Source organism: Bufo gargarizans, chromosome 4, assembly GCF_014858855.1.
Source record: "Bufo gargarizans isolate SCDJY-AF-19 chromosome 4, ASM1485885v1, whole genome shotgun sequence".
Lineage (NCBI taxonomy): Eukaryota > Metazoa > Chordata > Amphibia > Anura > Bufonidae > Bufo > Bufo gargarizans.
The window spans coordinates 144,487,841-144,509,591 of record NC_058083.1 but is presented as its reverse complement, the minus strand read 5'-3'; the positions used below and the strand labels follow the sequence as shown (position 1 = coordinate 144,509,591).

Sequence of the window (21,751 nt, the reverse complement as noted above, 5' to 3'; positions counted from 1 at the left end):
GTCAATGAGTTTCCCTCATTATTGTGTCTATGGCCTGTGATAACCACTGTAAATAATATCTCTAAATGCTATTAACAACACCTCAGGTATGATTCCAGCCCCCATAATCATGTTTAGAAAAAATTTTTTTTACAAATCTGAAAATAATAACATAACAATAGATTAGAATAAAAGGATATGCAACACTATCTGGTTTTAACTGCCAGAAAAACATTTCAGTGCCACAATCTGTCAATGTATAATTTCTACCTGTACAAGTCTCTGTTGGCAAATTTGCTGCTGTCTCTGTCTCAACTGCTCCTGGTTCTGCTGCACAGAACTAAGATTTGAATGTAAAACTTGTGCCGCTACTGGTTCCAGGCCTCCGCCGATCAAAGGGCTCTGCTGCAACGGCTGATGAGGAAACCTGAATGAGAAAAACATGCCTCGTAAATGTTATGATGAGATTTCTACGCCATAGATTTTAGCTGAATTCTTGTTGTTTGGTGTAGAACAGGTCTTGAGAGGATACTGCAAGCAATTTCCAGGAAAGCTGTCATTTAATCTTTCTTTGCGTGCATTTGGAAAAATAGGGATGTTTTCAAAATGGCCCTTTACACAGGCCGAGAATGCACCAGATAATCGCTAATGAAAGTTAATAGGAATGCTTGTTAGCGATTATCTGATGGTGCAGGGGCGTTGCTAGGTTCTGAAGACATCCAGGGCACGAGTCCAAGTGAAGCCACCCCCCCACCCCATGAAGCCACGCCCTCATCACTACTGGGGGGGCCTTCACAGTAGTTATAAACCCATTTCAGAAGTCCCCCCTTCAGTGAACGGGGGACTGCTGAAAGGGGTTAATAACTACAGCAAAGGGCCTAGCCCCACAGATCATCCTAACCTATGGTCAGCCTAATTTCAAATTAAGCAAACCCCCCAACTATAAACTAATCACAGATTGTGCTGCTGGGGTGCCAGAATCAGTTGTAATCTGTGAAGGAACCCATCAACAAGTGTAGGAAGTTGGAACCTATCAACCCCCTTGTACTTGTTCCACTACTTGCAGGCTGCGCGGGCATGAGTTCAGAACGTCAGACAATTCTGTTCTGCGGCGCGTGATCCCGCGAGATCCGTGACCTCCCGTGGCTGGTCTCGTGGGATCACACGCTTCAGAACAGAATTGCGGACCAAAGTGACTGAAGTTCGGAACTCATGCCTGCACAGCCTGCAAGTAGTGGAACAAGTACAAGAGGGGTTGGGGATGATCTGTGGGATTGCCCAGACGGCTAGGAATAGCCTCATAAAATAAAAAAAATCAAACCACCATAAACATTCGGGGCACTGGACAAAACAACCGGGGCTCCAGCCCCAAATGTTTTGACCTAACGACACCACTGTGGCTTATCCAAGACTAATACAGACCTCCCAGAGTGTCTGACCTACGGTGGTGATCATACTTACCTGGTCCCCGCCGTTGGGTTTGGTATATGTCGCTCCCGGGCCGCCTCTTTCTCTCCCTGCAGCACTGAAAACAGCACCTGTCTACAGGGAACAAGTGACCGATGCAGCCAATCACAGGCCACAGTGGTCACATGATGCAAGAGAAGCAGGTCACTGCTGCGGCCTGGGAATAGCTGCAGCGGTCACTGGTCCCCCTGTCAACGAATGTTGTTGTCAGTGATACAGGGAGAGGAAGAGCAAGCCCGGGAGAGACAGACACCGCACCCAGAGGTAGGGGCCAGGTAATTATGATCACCACCGTGGATCAGCCACTCTGAGAGGTTTGTATTAATCTTCTACAACCCCTTTAATCCCCCGCTGTTTTCAGCTTGGCTGTTCTGTTTCTCTCCTCTAGTTTGTGTATAATTGGCTGCTGCAGTGACTGGCTTCAGCATTAATGTGCAGTATAAAGATACATCACCGCTGTATAGTTCGCCAACCTCCCTCTATTAATCCCTTTAAAAGTAACCTTTATTGGATCATCTTAAAGAAATGAAGCTAAATATATAAAAACCTCATTGCACCTGTCTCCTAATACTATCTAAATCAGGGGCTATTTGTTTGATAGCCTGATAGTAGGTCATTCAGTAGGTTAGAGGGTCCTACTTGTTTCTCTCACTACCTATCAGTACATATTCAGTTTATCTAACAACTGGGCTCCGGAGCCCTAGTTGTTTGTGCAACAGTAGGACGTGGTGCTATCAAAACAGCAATTGATTAGCTACTGTCTGCCCGTCGTGCCCGACATGTTTCGCTGCGCCAGCAGCGTCATCAGGGGACTCCAGACAATAGTGAGATTGTGCATGCTTAACCCCGCCCACTGCATCACCGCTGCAGCCATGTAAACACAGACTGGCGGTGAGGAATAAGGCTGATGTGCTGGAAACAGAGGAGTGTTATGTGGTGAGTTATATATACAGACGTGGACAAAATTGTTGGTACCCTTTGGTCAATGAAAGAAAAAGTCACAATGGTCACAGAAATAACTTTAATCTGACAAAAGTAATAATAAATTAAAATTCTATAAATGTTAACCAATGAAAGTCAGACATTGTTTTTCAACCATGCTTCAACAGAATTATGTAAAAAAATAAACTCATGAAACAGGCATGGACAAAAATGATGGTACCCCTAACTTAATATTTTGTTGCGCAACCTTTTGAGGCAATCACTGCAATCAAACGCTTCCTGTAACTGTCAATGAGACATCTGCACCTCTCAGCAGGTATTTTGGCCCACTCCTCATGAGCAAACTGCTCCAGTTGTGTCCGGTTTGAAGGGTGCCTTTTCCAGACTGCATGTTTCAGCTCCTTCCAAAGATGCTCAATAGGATTGAGGTCAGGGCTCATAGAAGGCCACTTTAGAATAGTCCAATTTTTTCCTCTTAGCCATTCTTGGGTGTTTTTAGCGGTGTGTTTTGGGTCATTGTCCTGTTGCAAGACCCATGACCTGCGACTGAGACCAAGCTTTCTGACACTGGCTAGTACATTTCTCTCTAGAATTCCTTGATAGTCTTGAGATTTCATTGTACCCTGCACAGATTCAAGACACCCTGTGCCAGACGCAGCAAAGCAGCCCCAGAACATAACAGAGCCTCCTCCATGTTTCACAGTAGGGACAGTGTTCTTTTCTTGATATGCTTCATTTTTTCGTCTGTGAACATACAGCTGATGTGCCTTGGCAAAAACTTCGATTTTTGTCTCATCTGTCCACAGGACATTCTCCCAGAAGCTTTGTGGCTTGTCAACATGTAGTTTGGCATATTCCAGTCTTGCTTTTTTATGATTCGTTTTCAACAATGGTGTCCTCCTTGGTCGTCTCCCATGTAGTCCACTTTGGCTCAAACAACGACGGATGGTGCGATCTGACACTGATGTTCCTTGAGCATGAAGTTCACCTTGAATCTCTTTAGAAGTCTTTCTAGGCTCTTTTGTTACCATTCGGATTATCCGTCTCTTAGATTTGTCATCAATTTTCCTCCTGCGGCCACGTCCAGGGAGGTTGGCATCAGTCCCATGGATCTTAAACTTATGAATAATATGTGCAACTGTACTCACAGGAACATCTAGTTGCTTGGAGATGGTCTTATAGCCTTTACCTTTAACATGCTTGTCTATAATTTTCTTTCTGATCTCTTGAGACAGCTCTTTCCTTTGCTTCCTCTGGTCCATGTCGAGTGTGGTACACACCATATCACCAAACAACACAGTGATTACCTGGAGCCATATATATAGGCCCAATGGCTGATTACAAGGTTGTAGACACCTGTGATGCTAATTAGTGGACACACCTTGAATTAACATGTCCCTTTGGTCACATTATGTTCTGTGTTTTCTAGGGGTACCATCATTTTTGTCCATGCCTGTTTCATGAGTTTATTTTTTTACATAATTCTGTTGAAGCATGGTTGAAAAACAATGTCTGACTTTCATTGGTTAACATTTATAGAATTTTAATTTATTATTACTTTTGTCAGATTAAAGTTATTTCTGTGACCATTGTGACTTTTTCTTTCATTGACCAAAGGGTACCAACAATTTTGTCCACGTCTGTATATCTATTTTTTTAAACTGACAAGTCTGACAATCAATTTACATAACACAAATTATACCTCTATTGTTTTAATTTAATCTTGGTAACTGCATTATAGACATTATCACAGATGTCATTTGTAATACTTTGTGACATTGTAAACCAGTACATTTCTGGGCTGTATGCTGCGATAATCCATAAAGGAATGTGTAACCAGAAAGTAACCTATTTTTAGAACTTTTGATGTTTTACTATTTAGTTTTTTTTATTTCCATGTAATTATCTATTTATTTTTTTTAAATCCTAAAATTATACAATTTCTTTAAAAATATGTTAAGAATTCCTGTTCTTTGAAAGCAACCACCATGGGCCATGAGTACAAAGGACAGAAGACGACCTCAGTGACTTCTATGGGAGAGTTTTCTAGACTACTATGCTCTGTGACCTGTGCAGTGGTCAGAAGGGAGTAGATAATAGTATTACACTATCTATATAGTATTACTTCTCATATCAATTCCTCTCAGCTTTCAAGATCTCTGCTTGCAGTAGAAGCAAATCGGTCCTGATAATGCCTTCTTACCTCTGATTACTGGCCATTGGTTGTATGAAGGAAGCTCCTTGCTGCATATATCCAGAGGGCTGTTGATGAATCTGGCGCAGCCTTTCCATCAGAGCGGAACTAGGAGAAGCTGCGGTGGTTGCCCGTGAGGTATAACTGGGAGTAAGTAGTACACTTCCACCATGGTGCTGCTGAACTGGCTCCTGAGTACTGTACATTGTGTACCCTTGTGGGACTGGCTGCAACAAAGCAAAATGAAGGCACTGATAATAAAAATGTTACATTTATACTATGAAGGGTAGCATTGGCATCCCGTATAATATCAATGGAAGCAGCCACATTTTAATCATTACAGGCAGCCTACTTGAAAGGTTTCTGTCTTGTGCAGATACATTCTGAATCGGAACATGAAATACATTACAGTATGGAGGCTGATTCCATGTATTAATCCACAGTTCATGCACAGTTAGTTCTCTATGACCTGATGTGACTTCTGACATAGCCCTTTATTATAGGAAAACTACAGGGCATTCAGAAAGTCTTCCGTCCCTCTCACTTTTTTCACATTTTGTTATGTTATGACTAGAGATGGACGAATCGAATCCCACAAAGTGGAATTTGATCCGAAATTCAGGATAAATTTGATTCGCCTAGAAGCCGAATTTCCTTGTGCTTTGTGTCAGCGAATCAATTTAACTTGAAATAGTATAAAGGACAAAAAAATTTAAACTCACCTCCTCCATTTGCTCGCGATGGGCCGCCAGCCTCCATCTTGCTTGAAGATCTCGTCCGAAATCCCGTGCGGCGCAAGATTACATCATCATGCCAGCCGGCGTGATGACGTAATCTCGTGCCGCACAGGATTTCGGCCGAGGTCTTCAAGCAAGATGGCGGCGGTCGGCCCATCGTGAGCAAATGGAGGCGGCAAGTTTGATTAAAAAGAAATGTTATTGTTAATTTTACACTCAGATGCCGCGATCATGTATGAATGAGACATCTGAGGGGTACAATGACGAGGGTGCCGCTATCGAAGCTCCCTGTCATTGCATCTGCTACTTACAAAAAAATGCGCTTCGTGACGAGGTCAATCGTCACAAAGTTAATTTTTAAAAAAAATTTGGCGAAGCAGTCAAATCGAACTTTTAAGAAATTCGCTCATCTCTAGTTGTGACCTTGACCAAGATAAATAAAAAAAAAATCTATTTTTTCTCCATCATTCTGAACTTCATACCCCATAATGAGAAAGAGAAAACGGAGGGACACATTTATTAAGACCGGCATTTTCGACGCCAGTCCTAATACGCACTATACCTGGTGGGGAATCTGCTGGAGTTATGACGAGGTGCCAGCCTCTACATCATTTTGGCAGATCCACTGCTGCTTCTAAGGGCTCATTCAGACGGCCATATGTGTTTTGCGGTCCTCAAATTGTGGATCGGAAAACACGGATACTGGTCCATGTGCGTTCCACACATGGCCACCACTCTCATAGAAAATGCCTACTTTTGCAGACAAGAATAGGAGATGCTCTATATTTTGTTCCGCAGAACGGAACAATGGATACAGACAGCACACCACATGTTTTGCGGTCCCATTGAAATTAATGTGTCCGCACCCGTTCCTCAAAAGTGCGGAACGGGTGCGGAACGAAACATATGGCTGTCTAAATGAGCCTTAAATGTAAGCCAGCTTCCTAGCTTTCTTACATTTAGACCATTTTCTATACCGAAAACAGGCATAAAAAATGGTAAATGAGACGGAACTGCTGGTCCGTCCCCTTCCCTGACGCGCCCACTTTTTTAGACCTGGCGTGAGCGGGGAGAAGTCGCAGATTGTAGCGCAAATCATGCCCGATTAAGGTGTATTTCTGTTTAATAAATGACCCCCAGAATGTTCAAAATCTTTGCTAATTTATTGAAAAGGAAAAACTAAAATCTTCGGGTACTTTCACACTTGCGTTAGAGGATTCCGGCAGGCAGTTCTGTTGCCGGAACTGCCTGCCGGATCTGAAATCCTTATGCAAACAGATAGCATTTGTTTCCGGATCCGTCTGACAAATGCATTGAAATACCGTATCTGTCTCTCCGTTGTCATCCGGAAAATTTTTTTGCATTTTTAAAAGGAGACCGGATCCGGTTTTCCGGAACACTTGGTACCGGATCCGGCATTAATACATTTCAATACATTCTGGCAAGTGTTCTGGAATTTTGGCCGGAGAAAATACTGCAGCATGCTTTGGTATTTTCTCAGACCAAATACCGTAAGAGGGACTGAGCTGAAGACATCCTGATGCATCCTGAACGGATTGCTCTCCATTCAGAATGCATTGGGATAAAACTGAAATGTTTTTTTCCAGTATTGAGCCCCTGTGACGGAACTCAATACCAGAAAACTTTAACGCTAGTGTGAAAGTACCCTTAGTTGAAGCAGCTTTGGCAGGAATAATAGTTTCCTGTCTTCTTGGGTATAATAGCACAAGGTTTGCACATCTAGATTTGGGGATTTTCTGCCATTTTGTTTTTCCATTTTTATACATTTGCAAATGTTTCTAAAATTCTGTTTTCACTTTGTCATAATGGAGTATTGTGTGCAGATTGATGGGGAAAACTTGATATTTTTATTTTATTTTAGCACAAGGCCACAACATATCAAAATGTAAAAAGGGTCTGAAGATTTTCTGAATGCACTGTATAGAAAGAACACACACAAATACCTAATACAACAAGAATGATAAAAGTATAGATAGTAATAAGGTCTTAAAGGGATCCTGTCCAACAAAACCGCTATGCCAGCAGCCATACAGCCTAAAGTAAGGGTAGTTTGTCTATATTCATTGTTTTTAATAGTGTGCTCCACACGTGTGAAAATATTGCCCTCTAAGTGCACAAGCCTTATGCAAGTTAGCTGATCTGTATTCCTGCCACTCCAACATTTTCAAACGTTGATTAGTGTTGTCCCTAATACCGCAGCACAGTAAGGCGAGTCTCCTTGACCCATGTGTACCGTACATGCTCCAGACATACTAACCCTATGAGCGCCTTTTTCTGCTCTACTGCTACAATTGCTTCCACATTGGTAATGTTTGAGGCTCTTGTGTACATATTGCTAGGACCTACCCTACTGTAAAATTCAGTGTCTGTGCCATTTCTATCTGTGACTCACCTGTGCCACACATACACATATGGGGGCATTGTTTATACAACACTACAAACAGACGACCTTGCAGATGTTGTATATGTCATGCTATGAAGAACCTCTGAGATGTATGAGATGGGACCCCAGAAAAGTTGGAGGTTCCATCCAGTCTAAACATCAACTGGCTATAGATTCTATATAATAACCTTATACAATATGTTCTTCAGCTATGAGATCCATCATTCTTTGTCACATGGCCACTGTATAAGCATTTCTAGTCGACAGTAGAGTTGAGCGAACACCTGGATGTTCGGGTTCGAGAAGTTCGGCCGAACATCCCGGAAATGTTCGGGTTCGGGATCCGAACCCGATCCGAACTTCGTCCCGAACCCGAACCCCATTGAAGTCAATGGGGACCCGAACTTTTCGGCACTAAAAAGGCTGTAAAACAGCCCAGGAAAGAGCTAGAGGGCTGCAAAAGGCAGCAACATGTAGGTAAATCCCCTGCAAACAAATGTGGATAGGGAAATGAATTAAAATAAAAATTAAATAAATAAAAATTAACCAAAATCAATTGGAGAGAGGTTCCATAGCAGAGAATCTGGCTTCCCGTCACCCACCACTGGAACAGTCCATTCTCAGATATTTAGGCCCCGGCACCCAGGCAGAGGAGAGAGGTCCCGTAACAGAGAATCTGTCTTCATGTCAGCAGAGAATTAGTCTGCATGTCATAGCAGAGAATGAGGCTTCACGTCAGCCACCACTGCAACAGTCCATTGGCATATATTTAGGCCCAGCACCCAGGCAGAGGAGGGAGGTCCCGTAACAGAGAATCTGTCTTCATGTCAGCAGAGAATTAGTCTGCATGTCATAGCAGAGAATGAGGCTTCACGTCAGCCACCACTGCAACAGTCCATTGGCATATATTTAGGCCCAGCACACACACAGGCAGAGGAGAGAGGTCCCGTAACAGAGAATCTGGCTTCATGTCAGCAGAGAATCAGTCTGCATGTCATAGCAGAGAATGAGGCTTCACGTCAGCCACCACTGCAACAGTCCATTGGCATATATTTAGGCCCAGCACACACACAGGCAGAGGAGAGAGGTCCCGTAACAGAGAATCTGGCTTCATGTCAGCAGAGAATCAGTCTGCATGTCATAGCAGAGAATGAGGCTTCACGTCACCCACCACTGCAACAGTCCATTGGCATATATTTAGGCCCAGCACACACACAGGCAGAGGAGAGAGGTCCCGTAACAGAGAATCTGTCTTCATGTCAGCAGAGAATTAGTCTGCATGTCATAGCAGAGAATGAGGCTTCACGTCAGCCACCACTGCAACAGTCCATTGGCATATATTTAGGCCCAGCACACACACAGGCAGAGGAGAGAGGTCCCGTAACAGAGAATCTGTCTTCATGTCAGCAGAGAATCAGTCTGCATGTCATAGCAGAGAATGAGGCTTCACGTCAGCCACCACTGCAACAGTCCATTGGCATATATTTAGGCCCAGCACCCAGGCAGAGGAGGGAGGTCCCGTAACAGAGAATCTGTCTTCATGTCAGCAGAGAATTAGTCTGCATGTCATAGCAGAGAATGAGGCTTCACGTCAGCCACCACTGCAACAGTCCATTGGCATATATTTAGGCCCAGCACCCAGGCAGAGGAGGGAGGTCCCGTAACAGAGAATCTGTCTTCATGTCAGCAGAGAATTAGTCTGCATGTCATAGCAGAGAATGAGGCTTCACGTCACCCACCACTGCAACAGTCCATTGGCATATATTTAGGCCTAGCACACAGGCAGAGCAGAGAGGTCCCGTAACAGACGATCTGGCTTCATGTCAGCAGAGAATCAGTCTGCATGTCATAGCAGAGAATGAGGCTTCACGTCAGCCACCACTGCAACAGTCCATTGGCATATATTTAGGCCTAGCACACAGGCAGAGGAGAGAGGTCCCGTAACAGACAATCTGGCTTCATGTCAGCAGAGAATCAGTCTGCATGTCATAGCAGAGAATGAGGCTTCACGTCACCCACCACTGCAACAGTCCATTGGCATATATTTAGGCCTAGCACACAGGCAGAGCAGAGAGGTCCCGTAACAGACAATCTGGCTTCATGACAGCAGAGAATCAGTCTGCATGTCATAGCAGAGAATGAGGCTTCACGTCACCCACCACTGCAACAGTCCATTGGCATATATTTAGGCCTAGCACACAGGCAGAGCAGAGAGGTCCCGTAACAGACGATCTGGCTTCATGTCAGCAGAGAATCAGTCTGCATGTCATAGCAGAGAATGAGGCTTCACGTCAGCCACCACTGCAACAGTCAGGCCGGACGAGGAGCGCAGCGGTGGGGGAGGCCGTTCATGAAGAGGTGATGGCAGTGAAGGGACAGGTGAGGTAAGGGTTAAGTGGGAGACAGGGTCAGTTAAGCGCGAGTTGTCAAGGGAGCGGGAGGGGGTGGGGGCGTGGCTAACGCTTGCGAGGGGAAGAGGCGGGAGAGAGAGGACAGTGCGGCCAGGGCAAACGAACGGAGCGGACCTGTGTTAAGATGGCGTCTCATGGGATGTCGGTGGAGCAGCTGCTGGAGTGGCTGAGGAGAGAGGCGGAGGTGCGGGGGCCTGGCTGGCTGCAGGAGCAGGTGGGTGCGTGCGGAGTCTTGCCTGCTCCTGTGGCTACCCCTCTTGAACGGGCGGCACGGCCGCGGCGGGGTCACCCACCGGCGCGCCTCAGCCCAGAAAGCACCCCCCGGGCCCGGCGCCGAGTAGGGAGCCCCTCTGCGGACCCTCCGCGGCGGAGGGCGGCCGCTCGGCCTGCAGTGAGTCGCCCTCGCCGCGGGAGGAATCCCACTACACGGCGGGGCCCCGAGAGGAGCGGGACGCCCCCTCCCCCGCTCCCGGCGGCAGTCTTGGTGGATGCGGGACCAGGAACGGTGGACCGGCCTGGGCCTTCTTACAGCGGGCGGTCCACTCGGCGGCAGGATGAGTTCCAGGTGCTTCGGGCTGCATGGGATGGAGGGGATTCCCCGTGCAGGCCCAGAGAAGATCGAGGCGGTGAGGTAGAGGGTCCCCTCGTCGACACGGACGCCGCGGTTCCGGCCCGGGGGCCTTCCAGTGTGGTCCAGAGGGTCGTCCAGGTGGTCCAGGAGGAGCAGCCGTCGACGTCCGGGAGCTACGCCAGTGAAGTGTCGGTGCGGCGGGAGTCTGGATCAGCGGCAGCGGGAGTCACAGCGCCCGTGGTGCCTGGTGAGATTGCATGGGGACCCATTTTAGCGCAGGGCTTCCCGGTGGGGGGGGCTGGGGGTGGGACGGCCATGGGTGAGTTAGGTAAGGGGTTGGGGCAGTTGTTGGGGGGGCTGGCGGGATGGTTGTCTGGGTTGGGGTCCGGAGGGGGGTCGCCATTGCAGGGGTGGGGAGTGTTGCCGGGGTTGGGGGCTGGGGCGTCGGGGGGGGGCGGCTGGGTCAGTGTCGGTGGAGACGCAGGTTGGGGGGGATGCGGAGGGGCAGAGGTTGGATGACAGGGCGCGTGGCGAGGTGTATGTGTGCTTTGAGGGCCCTTTGGGGGCTCATTTGAAGCAGGAGGTGCGGGAAAAGATATGGAAGGGGGAGTATGTGGAGATTTTTTCGCTGCTCCCGTTGGAACGGTTTAACTTGGACAGGGGGAAGAAGGATGAGGGTAAGAAGGTGGAGGAGGAGGAGAAGCGGCGGCATCGGCTGATTCCGCGCACATTTGCTAATTGGCTTCAGGCGTTTGCCATTTTAGCTAGTGTCATTGGGGAACGGTCCCCGGAGTGCTGTTCGGCTCTGTTTTGCTATCAGGACGCCATAGGGGAAGCGTATCGGGTTTACGGGGGGGTGGGCTGGCTCCGGTATGATGAGCAGTTCCGGCAGCGTAAGGCGGTTAGGCCTGATATCCGGTGGGATCACAAGGACATCGGGCTGTGGCTGAGGGTGACGGCGGCGCCTAGGGCTGGGCAGTCCTTTCGGGGGGAGCCGGGTGGGTCCTCTCCGGGAGCGTTGGCGGCTGCGTCGGCAAAGGGACTGTGTTTCCTCTTTAATGAGGGAAACTGCAGATTTGGGGCGAAGTGCAAATTCAAGCATGAATGCACTGGGTGCGGGGGGCCCCATGGAGCTAATCGTTGCTTTAAGGGGGGACGGCAGCGGGGGGGTGAGGGGGCTGGAAAAGGGACTGACTCCGGTGCGGGTGGACGTGATGCAGGAGTTTCTAGATAGATATCCAGATCGGGAAGCGGCTAGGTTGTTGGGGGACGGTTTTCGTTTTGGTTTTCGCATTCCCTCTGTGGTGGCGGCGGGGCCTGTTGTTCACAAGAACCTTAGGTCTGCGCTTGAGCATGGGGGAGTGGTGGGGGACAAGTTGCGGAGAGAGGTTGAGCTGGGGCGGATGGCGGGTCCGTTTAGGGAGCCACCGCTTCCGAATCTGAAGGTGTCTCCTTTGGGGGTGGTGCCGAAGAAGGAGCCGAATAAGTTTCGGCTCATTCATCATTTGTCTTACCCCAAGGGTGCGTCGGTCAATGACGGTATTGATCCTGAGCTTTGTTCGGTGGTCTATACTTCCTTTGACGCGGCTGTGAGGTGGGTGAGAAGGTGGGGGCGGGGGACGTTGTTGGCAAAGGTTGACGTTGAGGCGGCTTTTCGTCTGCTTCCGGTTCACGTGGAGAGCATGGGGTTGTTGGGCTGTTTTTGGGAGGGGGCGTATTTTGTTGATCGGTGTTTGCCTATGGGGTGCTCTCTCTCGTGCGCGTACTTTGAGACTTTTAGCTCATTTTTGGAGTGGGTGGTGATCGAAGTGTCGGGTTGTACGTCAGTTATACATTACCTGGACGACTTCTTGTGTTTGGGGCCGGCAGATTCGCGGGTTTGTTCTTTGTTGTTGCACACGTTGCAATCGGTTTTTGAGCGTTTTGGGGTGCCGTTAGCGCGGGAGAAGACGGTGGGTCCGGTGACGGAGTTATGTTTTTTGGGGATTGTCATAGATACGGAGCGGATGGAGTGTAGGCTGCCTGAGGATAAGTTACTGGATTTGCGCTGCGGTATTGAGCGGGCCATAGGGAAGGAGAAGATCAGGTTGCGGGATTTGCAGTCGTTGTTAGGGAAGCTCAACTTTGCATGTCAGATTATGCCGATGGGGAGGATTTTCTGCAGGCGGTTGTCGGCGGCTACGGGGGGGGTGTCGGCGCCTCATCACTTCATACGGTTGGGCAAGGAGTTAAAGGGGGATTTGAGGGTGTGGGCGGAATTTTTGGGGCAGTATAATGGGCGGACGCTGGTTATGGGGGGGTTGTGTGATTCCGTGGATTTCGAATTGTATACAGATGCGTCGGGGGGGGTGGGGTTTGGGGCTTATTGCCAGGGACAATGGTGTGCGGGCAGGTGGCCGGAGGCATGGGTGACCCGAGGATGGGTGAGGAATCTGGCGTTGTTGGAGCTGTTTCCGATTGTTATGGCGGTAGTGTTGTGGGGTGAGAAATTTGGGAATCGGAAGGTCCGGTTTCATTGTGACAATCTTGGGGTGGTTCAGGCTATTAACAGTTTGTCAGCGTCTTCCCCGCCAGTGGTTCGGCTTTTGCAGTTTTTGGTGTTGCGTTGTTTGTCGATTAATGTTTGGGTGGTGGCGGAGCATGTTGCTGGTGTGTCTAATTCAGTGGCGGATTCTCTTTCTCGTTCGCAGTGGGAGCGGTTCCGGCTTCTAGCGCCAGAAGCGGAGGAGGAGGGTCTGGAGTGTCCGCCGTGGCTCTGGGGGATCCTGGAGGAGAAGTGATGGGGTTGTTGAGGGATTCGCTGAGTCCTGGTACTTGGAGGGAGTATGGTAAGGCGTGGACGACCTGGGAGTGTTGGAAGGAGACCAGGGGGACGAGTGTTGGGGGCGGGGAGGTTAGGCTGTTGGAGTTGCTGGGTTGTTTGAAGAGGGAGGGGTGGACAGTGTCCAAAGTGAGTCGTTTTATGGCAGGGGTAGCTTTTGGGTTTAGGTTGAGGCGGCTGCCTGATTTGACGAAGGGTTTCCTGGTACGGCAGGTGTTGAAGGGTTGGCGCAGGGGGGAGCCCAAGGTGCCGGATCAGAGGAAGCCGGTGTCTTTTGAGTTGCTGTTGCGGGTGGGCGTGCAGTTAAGTATCATTTGTAAGTCTGGTTGGGAGCTGGGGTTGTTCAGGGCGGCTTTTGCATTAGCGTTCTTTGGAGCGTTTAGATTAGGGGAGTTGGTGAGTGGCAGTGTTCGGAGAGCGGGGGGGTTGCGGTGTGATGATGTTGAGTTAGCGGTGGACAGGGTTGTGGTTCGGATTCGACGTTCAAAAACGGATCAGGAGGGCAGGGGGCGGCAGTTTGTGTTGTTTGCGGTCCCGGGTTGTGGTATGTGCCCGGTGCGGTGTGCGGGCGCTTACGGTGCGGGGATTACCAAGGATGCGCTGCCATTTCTTAGGCATGAGGATGGTTCCTTTTTGTCCAGATTTCAGTTTCTGGCAGTGTTTAAGAAATGTTTGAGAGGATTGGGCGTGCCGGCGGAAGGATATGCTGGGCATTCGTTTCGGATTGGGGCCGCGACTGAGGCGGCTAGGTTGGGGGTCAGTGAGGAGGGGATTAGGAGAATCGGGCGTTGGGAGTCGGCGCGGTTTAAATCGTATGTTCGGTTGGGGTTTGTGTAAGGGGGGGGTGTGTGTTGGTGTGAATTAATTTTTTCTTTTGTTGTTCGCAGGTGTTGCGGCGGCCTTGGTGTGGATCTTGGGTCACTCCTATGTTTTTTGGGGGGCGGTTAGAGCGGATGTGCGGCCGTGCGGGCGCCAGTTGGGTTTTAGTCCGGAGGTAGCTACGGTACGGTGGTTAGGGGTTCGGGGGATGTTGTGGGGGGGAGTGTTGCGGGAGGTTCATCGCTTTGCGCGGTTGGATCGCCCGCCGGATGTGTTGGTGCTTCATGTAGGTGGCAACGATTTGGGTAGGAGGCCGTTTAGGGAATTGATTAGGGACGTCAAGTTCGATTTGTTGAGGATTTGGGCGCTGTTTCCAGGTATAGTGACGGTTTGGTCGGACATTGTTCCGCGGTCGGTTTGGAGGGGGGCACGGTCGGTGGACAGCATTAACAAGGCCCGGATAAAGGTGAACAGGGCGGTGGGTCGTTTTATGGCAAAGAATGGGGCTGTGGTGGTGCGACATGTGGAGCTGGAGAAGGGTGAAGGGGCTTTTTGGAGAGCAGATGGGGTCCATTTGAATGCGGTGGGAACAGATTTGTGGTCTCTGGGGCTCCAGAGTGGTGTGGAAACGGCGTTGGGGATGTGGAGGGACGCGCAGGCTTGAGGAGGTCAAGCTGCGCGTTCGTGGAGGCGGGGGAGGTCCTTGAAGTGGAAGAAGATGGTGGTACCTGAGGATGGGAGGGCCCCGCGGGAGGGGCTGGACTCTCATTGAGGAGCTGGTAGTAACTAACTACGCGTCCATCAGTTGCTGCCTCCGAGCTGGGTTCAACGGCTGGGGGCAAGATGGAGACGCAGGTTTTAGTGGTGTTATGAGGTTATTGGGGCTTCTAGGACCTCCCCTCGTCCTGGGTTAATTTATATGTTAATGATGTTATGTATTTATTTAATAAACGGCTGCTGTGGCCGATTAAATCCAGGCAGTGGTGTTGCGTATTTATTTCTATGGGATTAGGAGGGTAGTTCTGGTATGGTAGGTGGTGTGGTGGACCGAGCGTATTGCCATTGCCCTCTTCAAGTCAGGCCGGACGAGGAGCGCAGCGGTGGGGGAGGCCGTTCATGAAGAGGTGATGGCAGTGAAGGGACAGGTGAGGTAAGGGTTAAGTGGGAGACAGGGTCAGTTAAGCGCGAGTTGTCAAGGGAGCGGGAGGGGGTGGGGGCGTGGCTAACGCTTGCGAGGGGAAGAGGCGGGAGAGAGAGGACAGTGCGGCCAGGGCAAGCGAACGCCCACCCTCCCGGCCCTTTGGTGATAGGGTATGGGGGGGGTCTGGGTTGGTTTCCTTTGTTATTTTGTCGCGGCAGTCGTGGAGGCGGGGGAGGTCCTTGAAGTGGAAGAAGATGGTGGTACCTGAGGATGGGAGGGCCCCGCGGGAGGGGCTGGACTCTCATTGAGGAGCTGGTAGTAACTAACTACGCGTCCATCAGTTGCTGCCTCCGAGCTGGGTTCAACGGCTGGGGGCAAGATGGAGACGCAGGTTTTAGTGGTGTTATGAGGTTATTGGGGCTTCTAGGACCTCCCCTCGTCCTGGGTTAATTTATATGTTAATGATGTTATGTATTTATTTAATAAACGGCTGCTGTGGCCGATTAAATCCAGGCAGTGGTGTTGCGTATTTATTTCTATGGGATTAGGAGGGTAGTTCTGGTATGGTAGGTGGTGTGGTGGACCGAGCGTATTGCCATTGCCCTCTTCAAGTCCATTGGCATATATTTAGGCCTAGCACACAGGCAGAGGAGAGAGGTCCCGTAACAGACAATCTGGCTTCATGTCAGCAGAGAATCAGTCTGCATGTCATAGCAGAGAATGAGGCTTCACGTCACCCACCACTGCAACAGTCCATTGGCATATATTTAGGCCTAGCACACAGGCAGAGCAGAGAGGTCCCGTAACAGACAATCTGGCTTCATGACAGCAGAGAATCAGTCTGCATGTCATAGCAGAGAATGAGGCTTCACGTCACCCACCACTGCAACAGTCCATTGGCATATATTTAGGCCTAGCACACAGGCAGAGCAGAGAGGTCCCGTAACAGACGATCTGGCTTCATGTCAGCAGAGAATCAGTCTGCATGTCATAGCAGAGAATGAGGCTTCACGTCACCCACCACTGCAACAGTCCATTGGCATATATTTAGGCCTAGCACACAGGCAGAGCAGAGAGGTCCCGTAACAGACAATCTGGCTTCATGTCAGCAGAGAATCAGTCTGCATGTCATAGCAGAGAATCAGGCTTCACGTCAGCCACCACTACAACAGTCCATTGTCATAAATTTAGGCCCAGCACCCAGGCAGAGGAGAGAGGTCCCGTAACAGACAATCTGGCTTCATGTCAGCAGAGAATTAGTCTGCATGTCATAGCAGAGAATCAGGCTTCATGTCAGCCACCACTGCAACAGTCCATTGGCATATATTTAGGCCTAGCACACAGGCAGAGGAGAGGTTCATTCAACTTTGGGTAGCCTCGCAATATAATGGTAAAATGAAAATAAAAATAGGATTGAATGAGGAAGTGCCCTGGAGTCCAATAATATATGGTTATGGGGAGGTAGTTAATGTCTAATCTGGACAAGGGACGGACAGGTCCTGTGGGATCCATGCCTGGTTCATTTTTATGAACGTCAGCTTGTCCACATTGGCTGTAGACAGGCGGCTGCGTTTGTCTGTAATGACGCCCCCTGCCGTGCTGAATACACGTTCAGACAAAACGCTGGCTGCCGGGCAGGCCAGCACCTCCAAGGCATAAAAGGCTAGCTCTGGCCACGTGGACAATTTAGAGACCCAGAAGTTGAATGGGGCCGAACCATCAGTCAGTACGTGGAGGGGTGTGCACACGTACTGTTCCACCATGTTAGTGAAATGTTGCCTCCTGCTAACACGTTGCGTATCAGGTGGTGGTGCAGTTAGCTGTGGCGTGTTGACAAAAGTTTTCCACATCTCTGCCATGCTAACCCTGCCCTCAGAGGAGCTGGCCGTGACACAGCTGCCTTGGCGACCTCTTGCTCCTCCTCTGCCTTGGCCTTGGGCTTCCACTTGTTCCCCTGTGACATTTGGGAATGCTCTCAGTAGCGCGTCTACCAACGTGCGCTTGTACTCGCGCATCTTCCTATCACGCTCCAGTGCAGGAAGTAAGGTGGGCACATTGTCTTTGTAGCGTGGATCCAGCAGGGTGGCAACCCAGTAGTCCGCACAGGTTAAAATGTGGGCAACTCTGCTGTCGTTGCGCAGGCACTGCAGCATGTAGTCGCTCATGTGTGCCAGGCTGCCCAGGGGTAAGGACAAGCTGTCCTCTGTGGGAGGCGTATCGTCATCGTCCTGCCTTTCCCCCCAGCCACGCACCAGTGATGGACCCGAGCTGCGTTGGGTGCCATTCCGCTGTGACCATGCTTCATCCTCATCCTCCTCCACCTCCTCCTCATCCTCGTCCTCCTCGTCCTCCAGTAGTGGGCCCTGGCTGGCCACATTTGTACCTGGCCTCTGCTGTTGCCAAAAACCTCCCTCTGAGTCACTTCGAAGAGACTGGCCTGAAAGTGCTAAAAATGACCCCTCTTCCTCCTCCTCCTCCTCCTCCTCCTGGGCCACCTCCTCTTCCATCATCGCCCTAAGTGTTTTCTCAAGGAGACATAGAAGTGGTATTGTAACGCTGATAACGGTGTCATCGCCACTGGCCATGTTGGTGGAGTACTCGAAACAGCGCAACAGGGCACACAGGTCTCGCATGGAGGCCCAGTCATTGGTGGTGAAGTGGTGCTGTTCTGTAGTGCGACTGACCCGTGCGTGCTGCAGCTGAAACTCCACTATGGCCTGCTGCTGCTCGCACAGTCTGTCCAGCATGTGCAAGGTGGAGTTCCACCTGGTGGGCACGTCGCATATGAGGCGGTGAGCGGGAAGGCCGAAGTTACGCTGTAGCGCAGACAGGCGAGCAGCAGCAGGATGTGAACGCCGGAAGCGCGAACAGACGGCCCGCACTTTATGCAGCAGCTCTGACATGTCGGGGTAGTTGTGAATGAACTTCTGCACCACCAAATTCAGCACATGCGCCAAGCAAGGGATGTGCATCAAATTGGCTAGTCCCAGAGCTGCAACGAGATTTCGCCCATTATCACACACCACCAGGCCGGGCTTGAGGCTCACCGGCAGCAACCACTCGTCGGTCTGTTGTTCAATACCCCGCCACAACTCCTGTGCGGTGTGGGGCCTGTCCCCCAAACATATGAGTTTCAGAATGGCCTGCTGACGTTTACCCCGGGCTGTGCTGAAGTTGGTGGTGAAGGTGTGTGGCTGACTGGATGAGCAGGTGGAAGAAGAGGAGGAGGAAGCCGAGAAGGAGGAGGTGGCAACAGGAGGCAAAGAATGTTGCCCTGCGATCCTTGGCGGCGGAAGGACGTGCGCCAAACAGCTCTCCGCCTGGGGCCCAGCTGCCACTACATTTACCCAGTGTGCAGTTAGGGAGATATAGCGTCCCTGGCCGTGCTTACTGGTCCACGTATCTGTGGTTAGGTGGACCTTGCTACAGATGGCGTTGCGCAGTGCACACTTGATTTTATCGGATACTTGGTTGTGCAGGGAAGGCACGGCTCTCTTGGAGAAGTAGTGCCGGCTGGGAACAACATACTGTGGGACAGCAAGCGACATGAGCTGTTTGAAGCTGTCTGTGTCCACCAGCCTAAATGACAGCATTTCATAGGCCAGTAGTTTAGAAATGCTGGCATTCAGGGCCAGGGATCGAGGGTGGCTAGGTGGGAATTTACGCTTTCTATCAAATGTTTGTGAGATGGAGAGCTGAACGCTGGCGTGTGACATGGTTGAGACGCTTGGTGACGGAGGTGGTGGTGGTGGTGTTGGTGGTACATCCCCTGTTTGCTGGGCGGCAGGTGCCAACGTTCCTCCAGAGGCGGAGGAAGAGGCCGAGGCGGCAGCAGCAGAATAGGCCGAGGCGGCAGCAGCAGAAGAGGTAGCAGGGGGAGCCTGAGTGACTTCCTTGGTTTTAAGGTGTTTACTCCACTGCAGTTCATGCTTTGCATGCAGGTGCCTGGTCATGCAGGTTGTGCTCAGGTTCAGAACGTTAATGCCTCGCTTCAGGCTCTGATGGCACAGCGTGCAAACCACTCGGGTCTTGTCGTCAGCACATTGTTTGAAGAAGTGCCATGCCAGGGAACTCCTTGAAGCTGCCTTTGGGGTGCTCGGTCCCAGATGGCGGCGGTCAGTAGCAGGCGGAGTCTCTTGGCGGCGGGTGTTCTGCTTTTGCCCACTGCTCCCTCTTTTGCTACGCTGTTGGCTCGGTCTCACCACTGCCTCTTCCTCCGAACTGTGAAAGTCAGTGGCACGACCTTCATTCCATGTGGGGTCTAGGACCTCATCGTCCCCTGCATCGTCTTCCACCCAGTCTTGATCCCTGACCTCCTGTTCAGTCTGCACACTGCAGAAAGACGCAGCAGTTGGCACCTGTGTTTCGTCATCATCAGAGACATGCTGAGGTGGTATTCCCATGTCCTCATCATCAGGAAACATAAGTGGTTGTGCGTCAGTGCATTCTATGTCTTTCACCGCTGGGGAAGGGCTAGGTGGATGCCCTTGGGAAACCCTGCCAGCGGAGTCTTCAAACAGCATAAGAGACTGCTGCATAACTTGAGGCTGAGACAGTTTCCCTGGTATGCATGGGGGTGATGTGACAGACTGATGGGGTTGGTTTTCAGGCGCCATCTGTGCGCTTTCTGCAGAAGACTGGGTGGGAGATAATGTGAACGTGCTGGATCCACTGTCGGCCACCCAATTGACTAATGCCTGTACCTGCTCAGGCCTTACCATCCTTAGAACGGCATTGGGCCCCACCATATATCGCTGTAAATTCTGGCGGCTACTGGGACCTGAGGTAGTTGGTACACTAGGACGTGTGGATGTGGCAGAACGGCCACGTCCTCTCCCAGCACCAGAGGGTCCACTAACACCACCACGACCATGTCCACGTCCGCGTCCCTTACTAGATGTTTTTCTCATTGTTATGGTTCACCACAACAACAAATATATTATTTGGCCCAATGTATTGTATTCAAATTCAGCGGGATATAAATTTGAGGCCTAGTATTTAGGCGCTGGGTGACCGGTATGGATTTAGTGACAGAATTAGACTTGGAAATGCACAGAAGCGTGTGTGTGTGAAGTTATTCTGAATGACCCAATGTGCACCTTGAATATTATATACCCTTTTAGGGATAGATTTCAAATAGCTCTGATATAGCAGAAACCACTAAATTATGAAATTGCTAAATTGGGAATTGTATTTCAACCCAGAACAAAAAATGTGCTTTGACGGACACTAAATAACTTTCCCAGCCACAACAGGACAGCGTTAACGAGAGATTTAGCAGGATATAAATTTGAGGCCTAGTATTTAGGCGCTGGGTGACCGGTATGGATTTAGTGACAGAATTAGACTTGGAAATGCACAGAAGCGTGTGTGTGTGAAGTTATTCTGAATGACCCAATGTGCACCTTGAATATTATATACCCTTTTAGGGATAGATTTCAAATAGCTCTGATATAGCAGAAACCACTAAATTATGAAATTGCTAAATTGGGAATTGTATTTCAACCCAGAACAAAAAATGTGCTTTGACGGACACTAAATAACTTTCCCAGCCACAACAGGACAGCGTTAACGAGAGATTTAGCAGGATATAAATTTGAGGCCTAGTATTTAGGCGCTGGGTGACAGGTATGGGTTTAGTGACAGAATTAGACTTAGAAATACACAGTAGCGGGTGTGTGTGAAGTTATTCTGAATGACCCAATGTGCACCTTGAATATTATATACCCTTTTAGGGATAGATTTCAAATAGCTCTGATATAGCAGAAACCACTAAATTATGAAATTGCTAAATTGGGAATTGTATTTCAACCCAGAACAAAAAATGTGCTTTGACGGACACTAAATAACTTTCCCAGCCACAACAGGACAGCGTTAACGAGAGATTTAGCAGGATATAAATTTGAGGCCTAGTATTTAGGCGCTGGGTGACAGGTATGGGTTTAGTGACAGAATTAGACTTAGAAATACACAGTAGCGGGTGTATGTGAAGTTATTCTGAATGACCCAATGTGCACCTTGAATATTATATACCCTTTTAGGGATAGATTTCAAATAGCTCTGATATAGCAGAAACCACTAAATTATGAAATTGCTAAATTGGGAATTGTATTTCAACCCAGAACAAAAAATGTGCTTTGACGGACACTAAATAACTTTCCCAGCCACAACAGGACAGCGTTAACGAGAGATTTAGCAGGATATAAATTTGAGGCCTAGTATTTAGGCGCTGGTTGACAGGTATGGGTTTAGTGACAGAATTAGA

General features: G+C 49.7%; 1 protein-coding gene across 1 annotated transcript in view; it reads right to left on the bottom strand.

The window, feature by feature from the left end:
• MED12L (mediator complex subunit 12L) overlaps positions 1–21,751 on the bottom strand; it is a 648,568-nt gene that overhangs the window by 29,320 nt on the left and 597,497 nt on the right. The window contains exons 42-43 of the mRNA XM_044291042.1: positions 4,592–4,809; positions 250–406 (exon numbers count right to left, since the gene is read on the bottom strand). Of these exons, the coding sequence (XP_044146977.1) occupies positions 250–406; positions 4,592–4,809 (375 nt within the window). The remainder of the gene's footprint in view (positions 1–249; positions 407–4,591; positions 4,810–21,751) is intronic.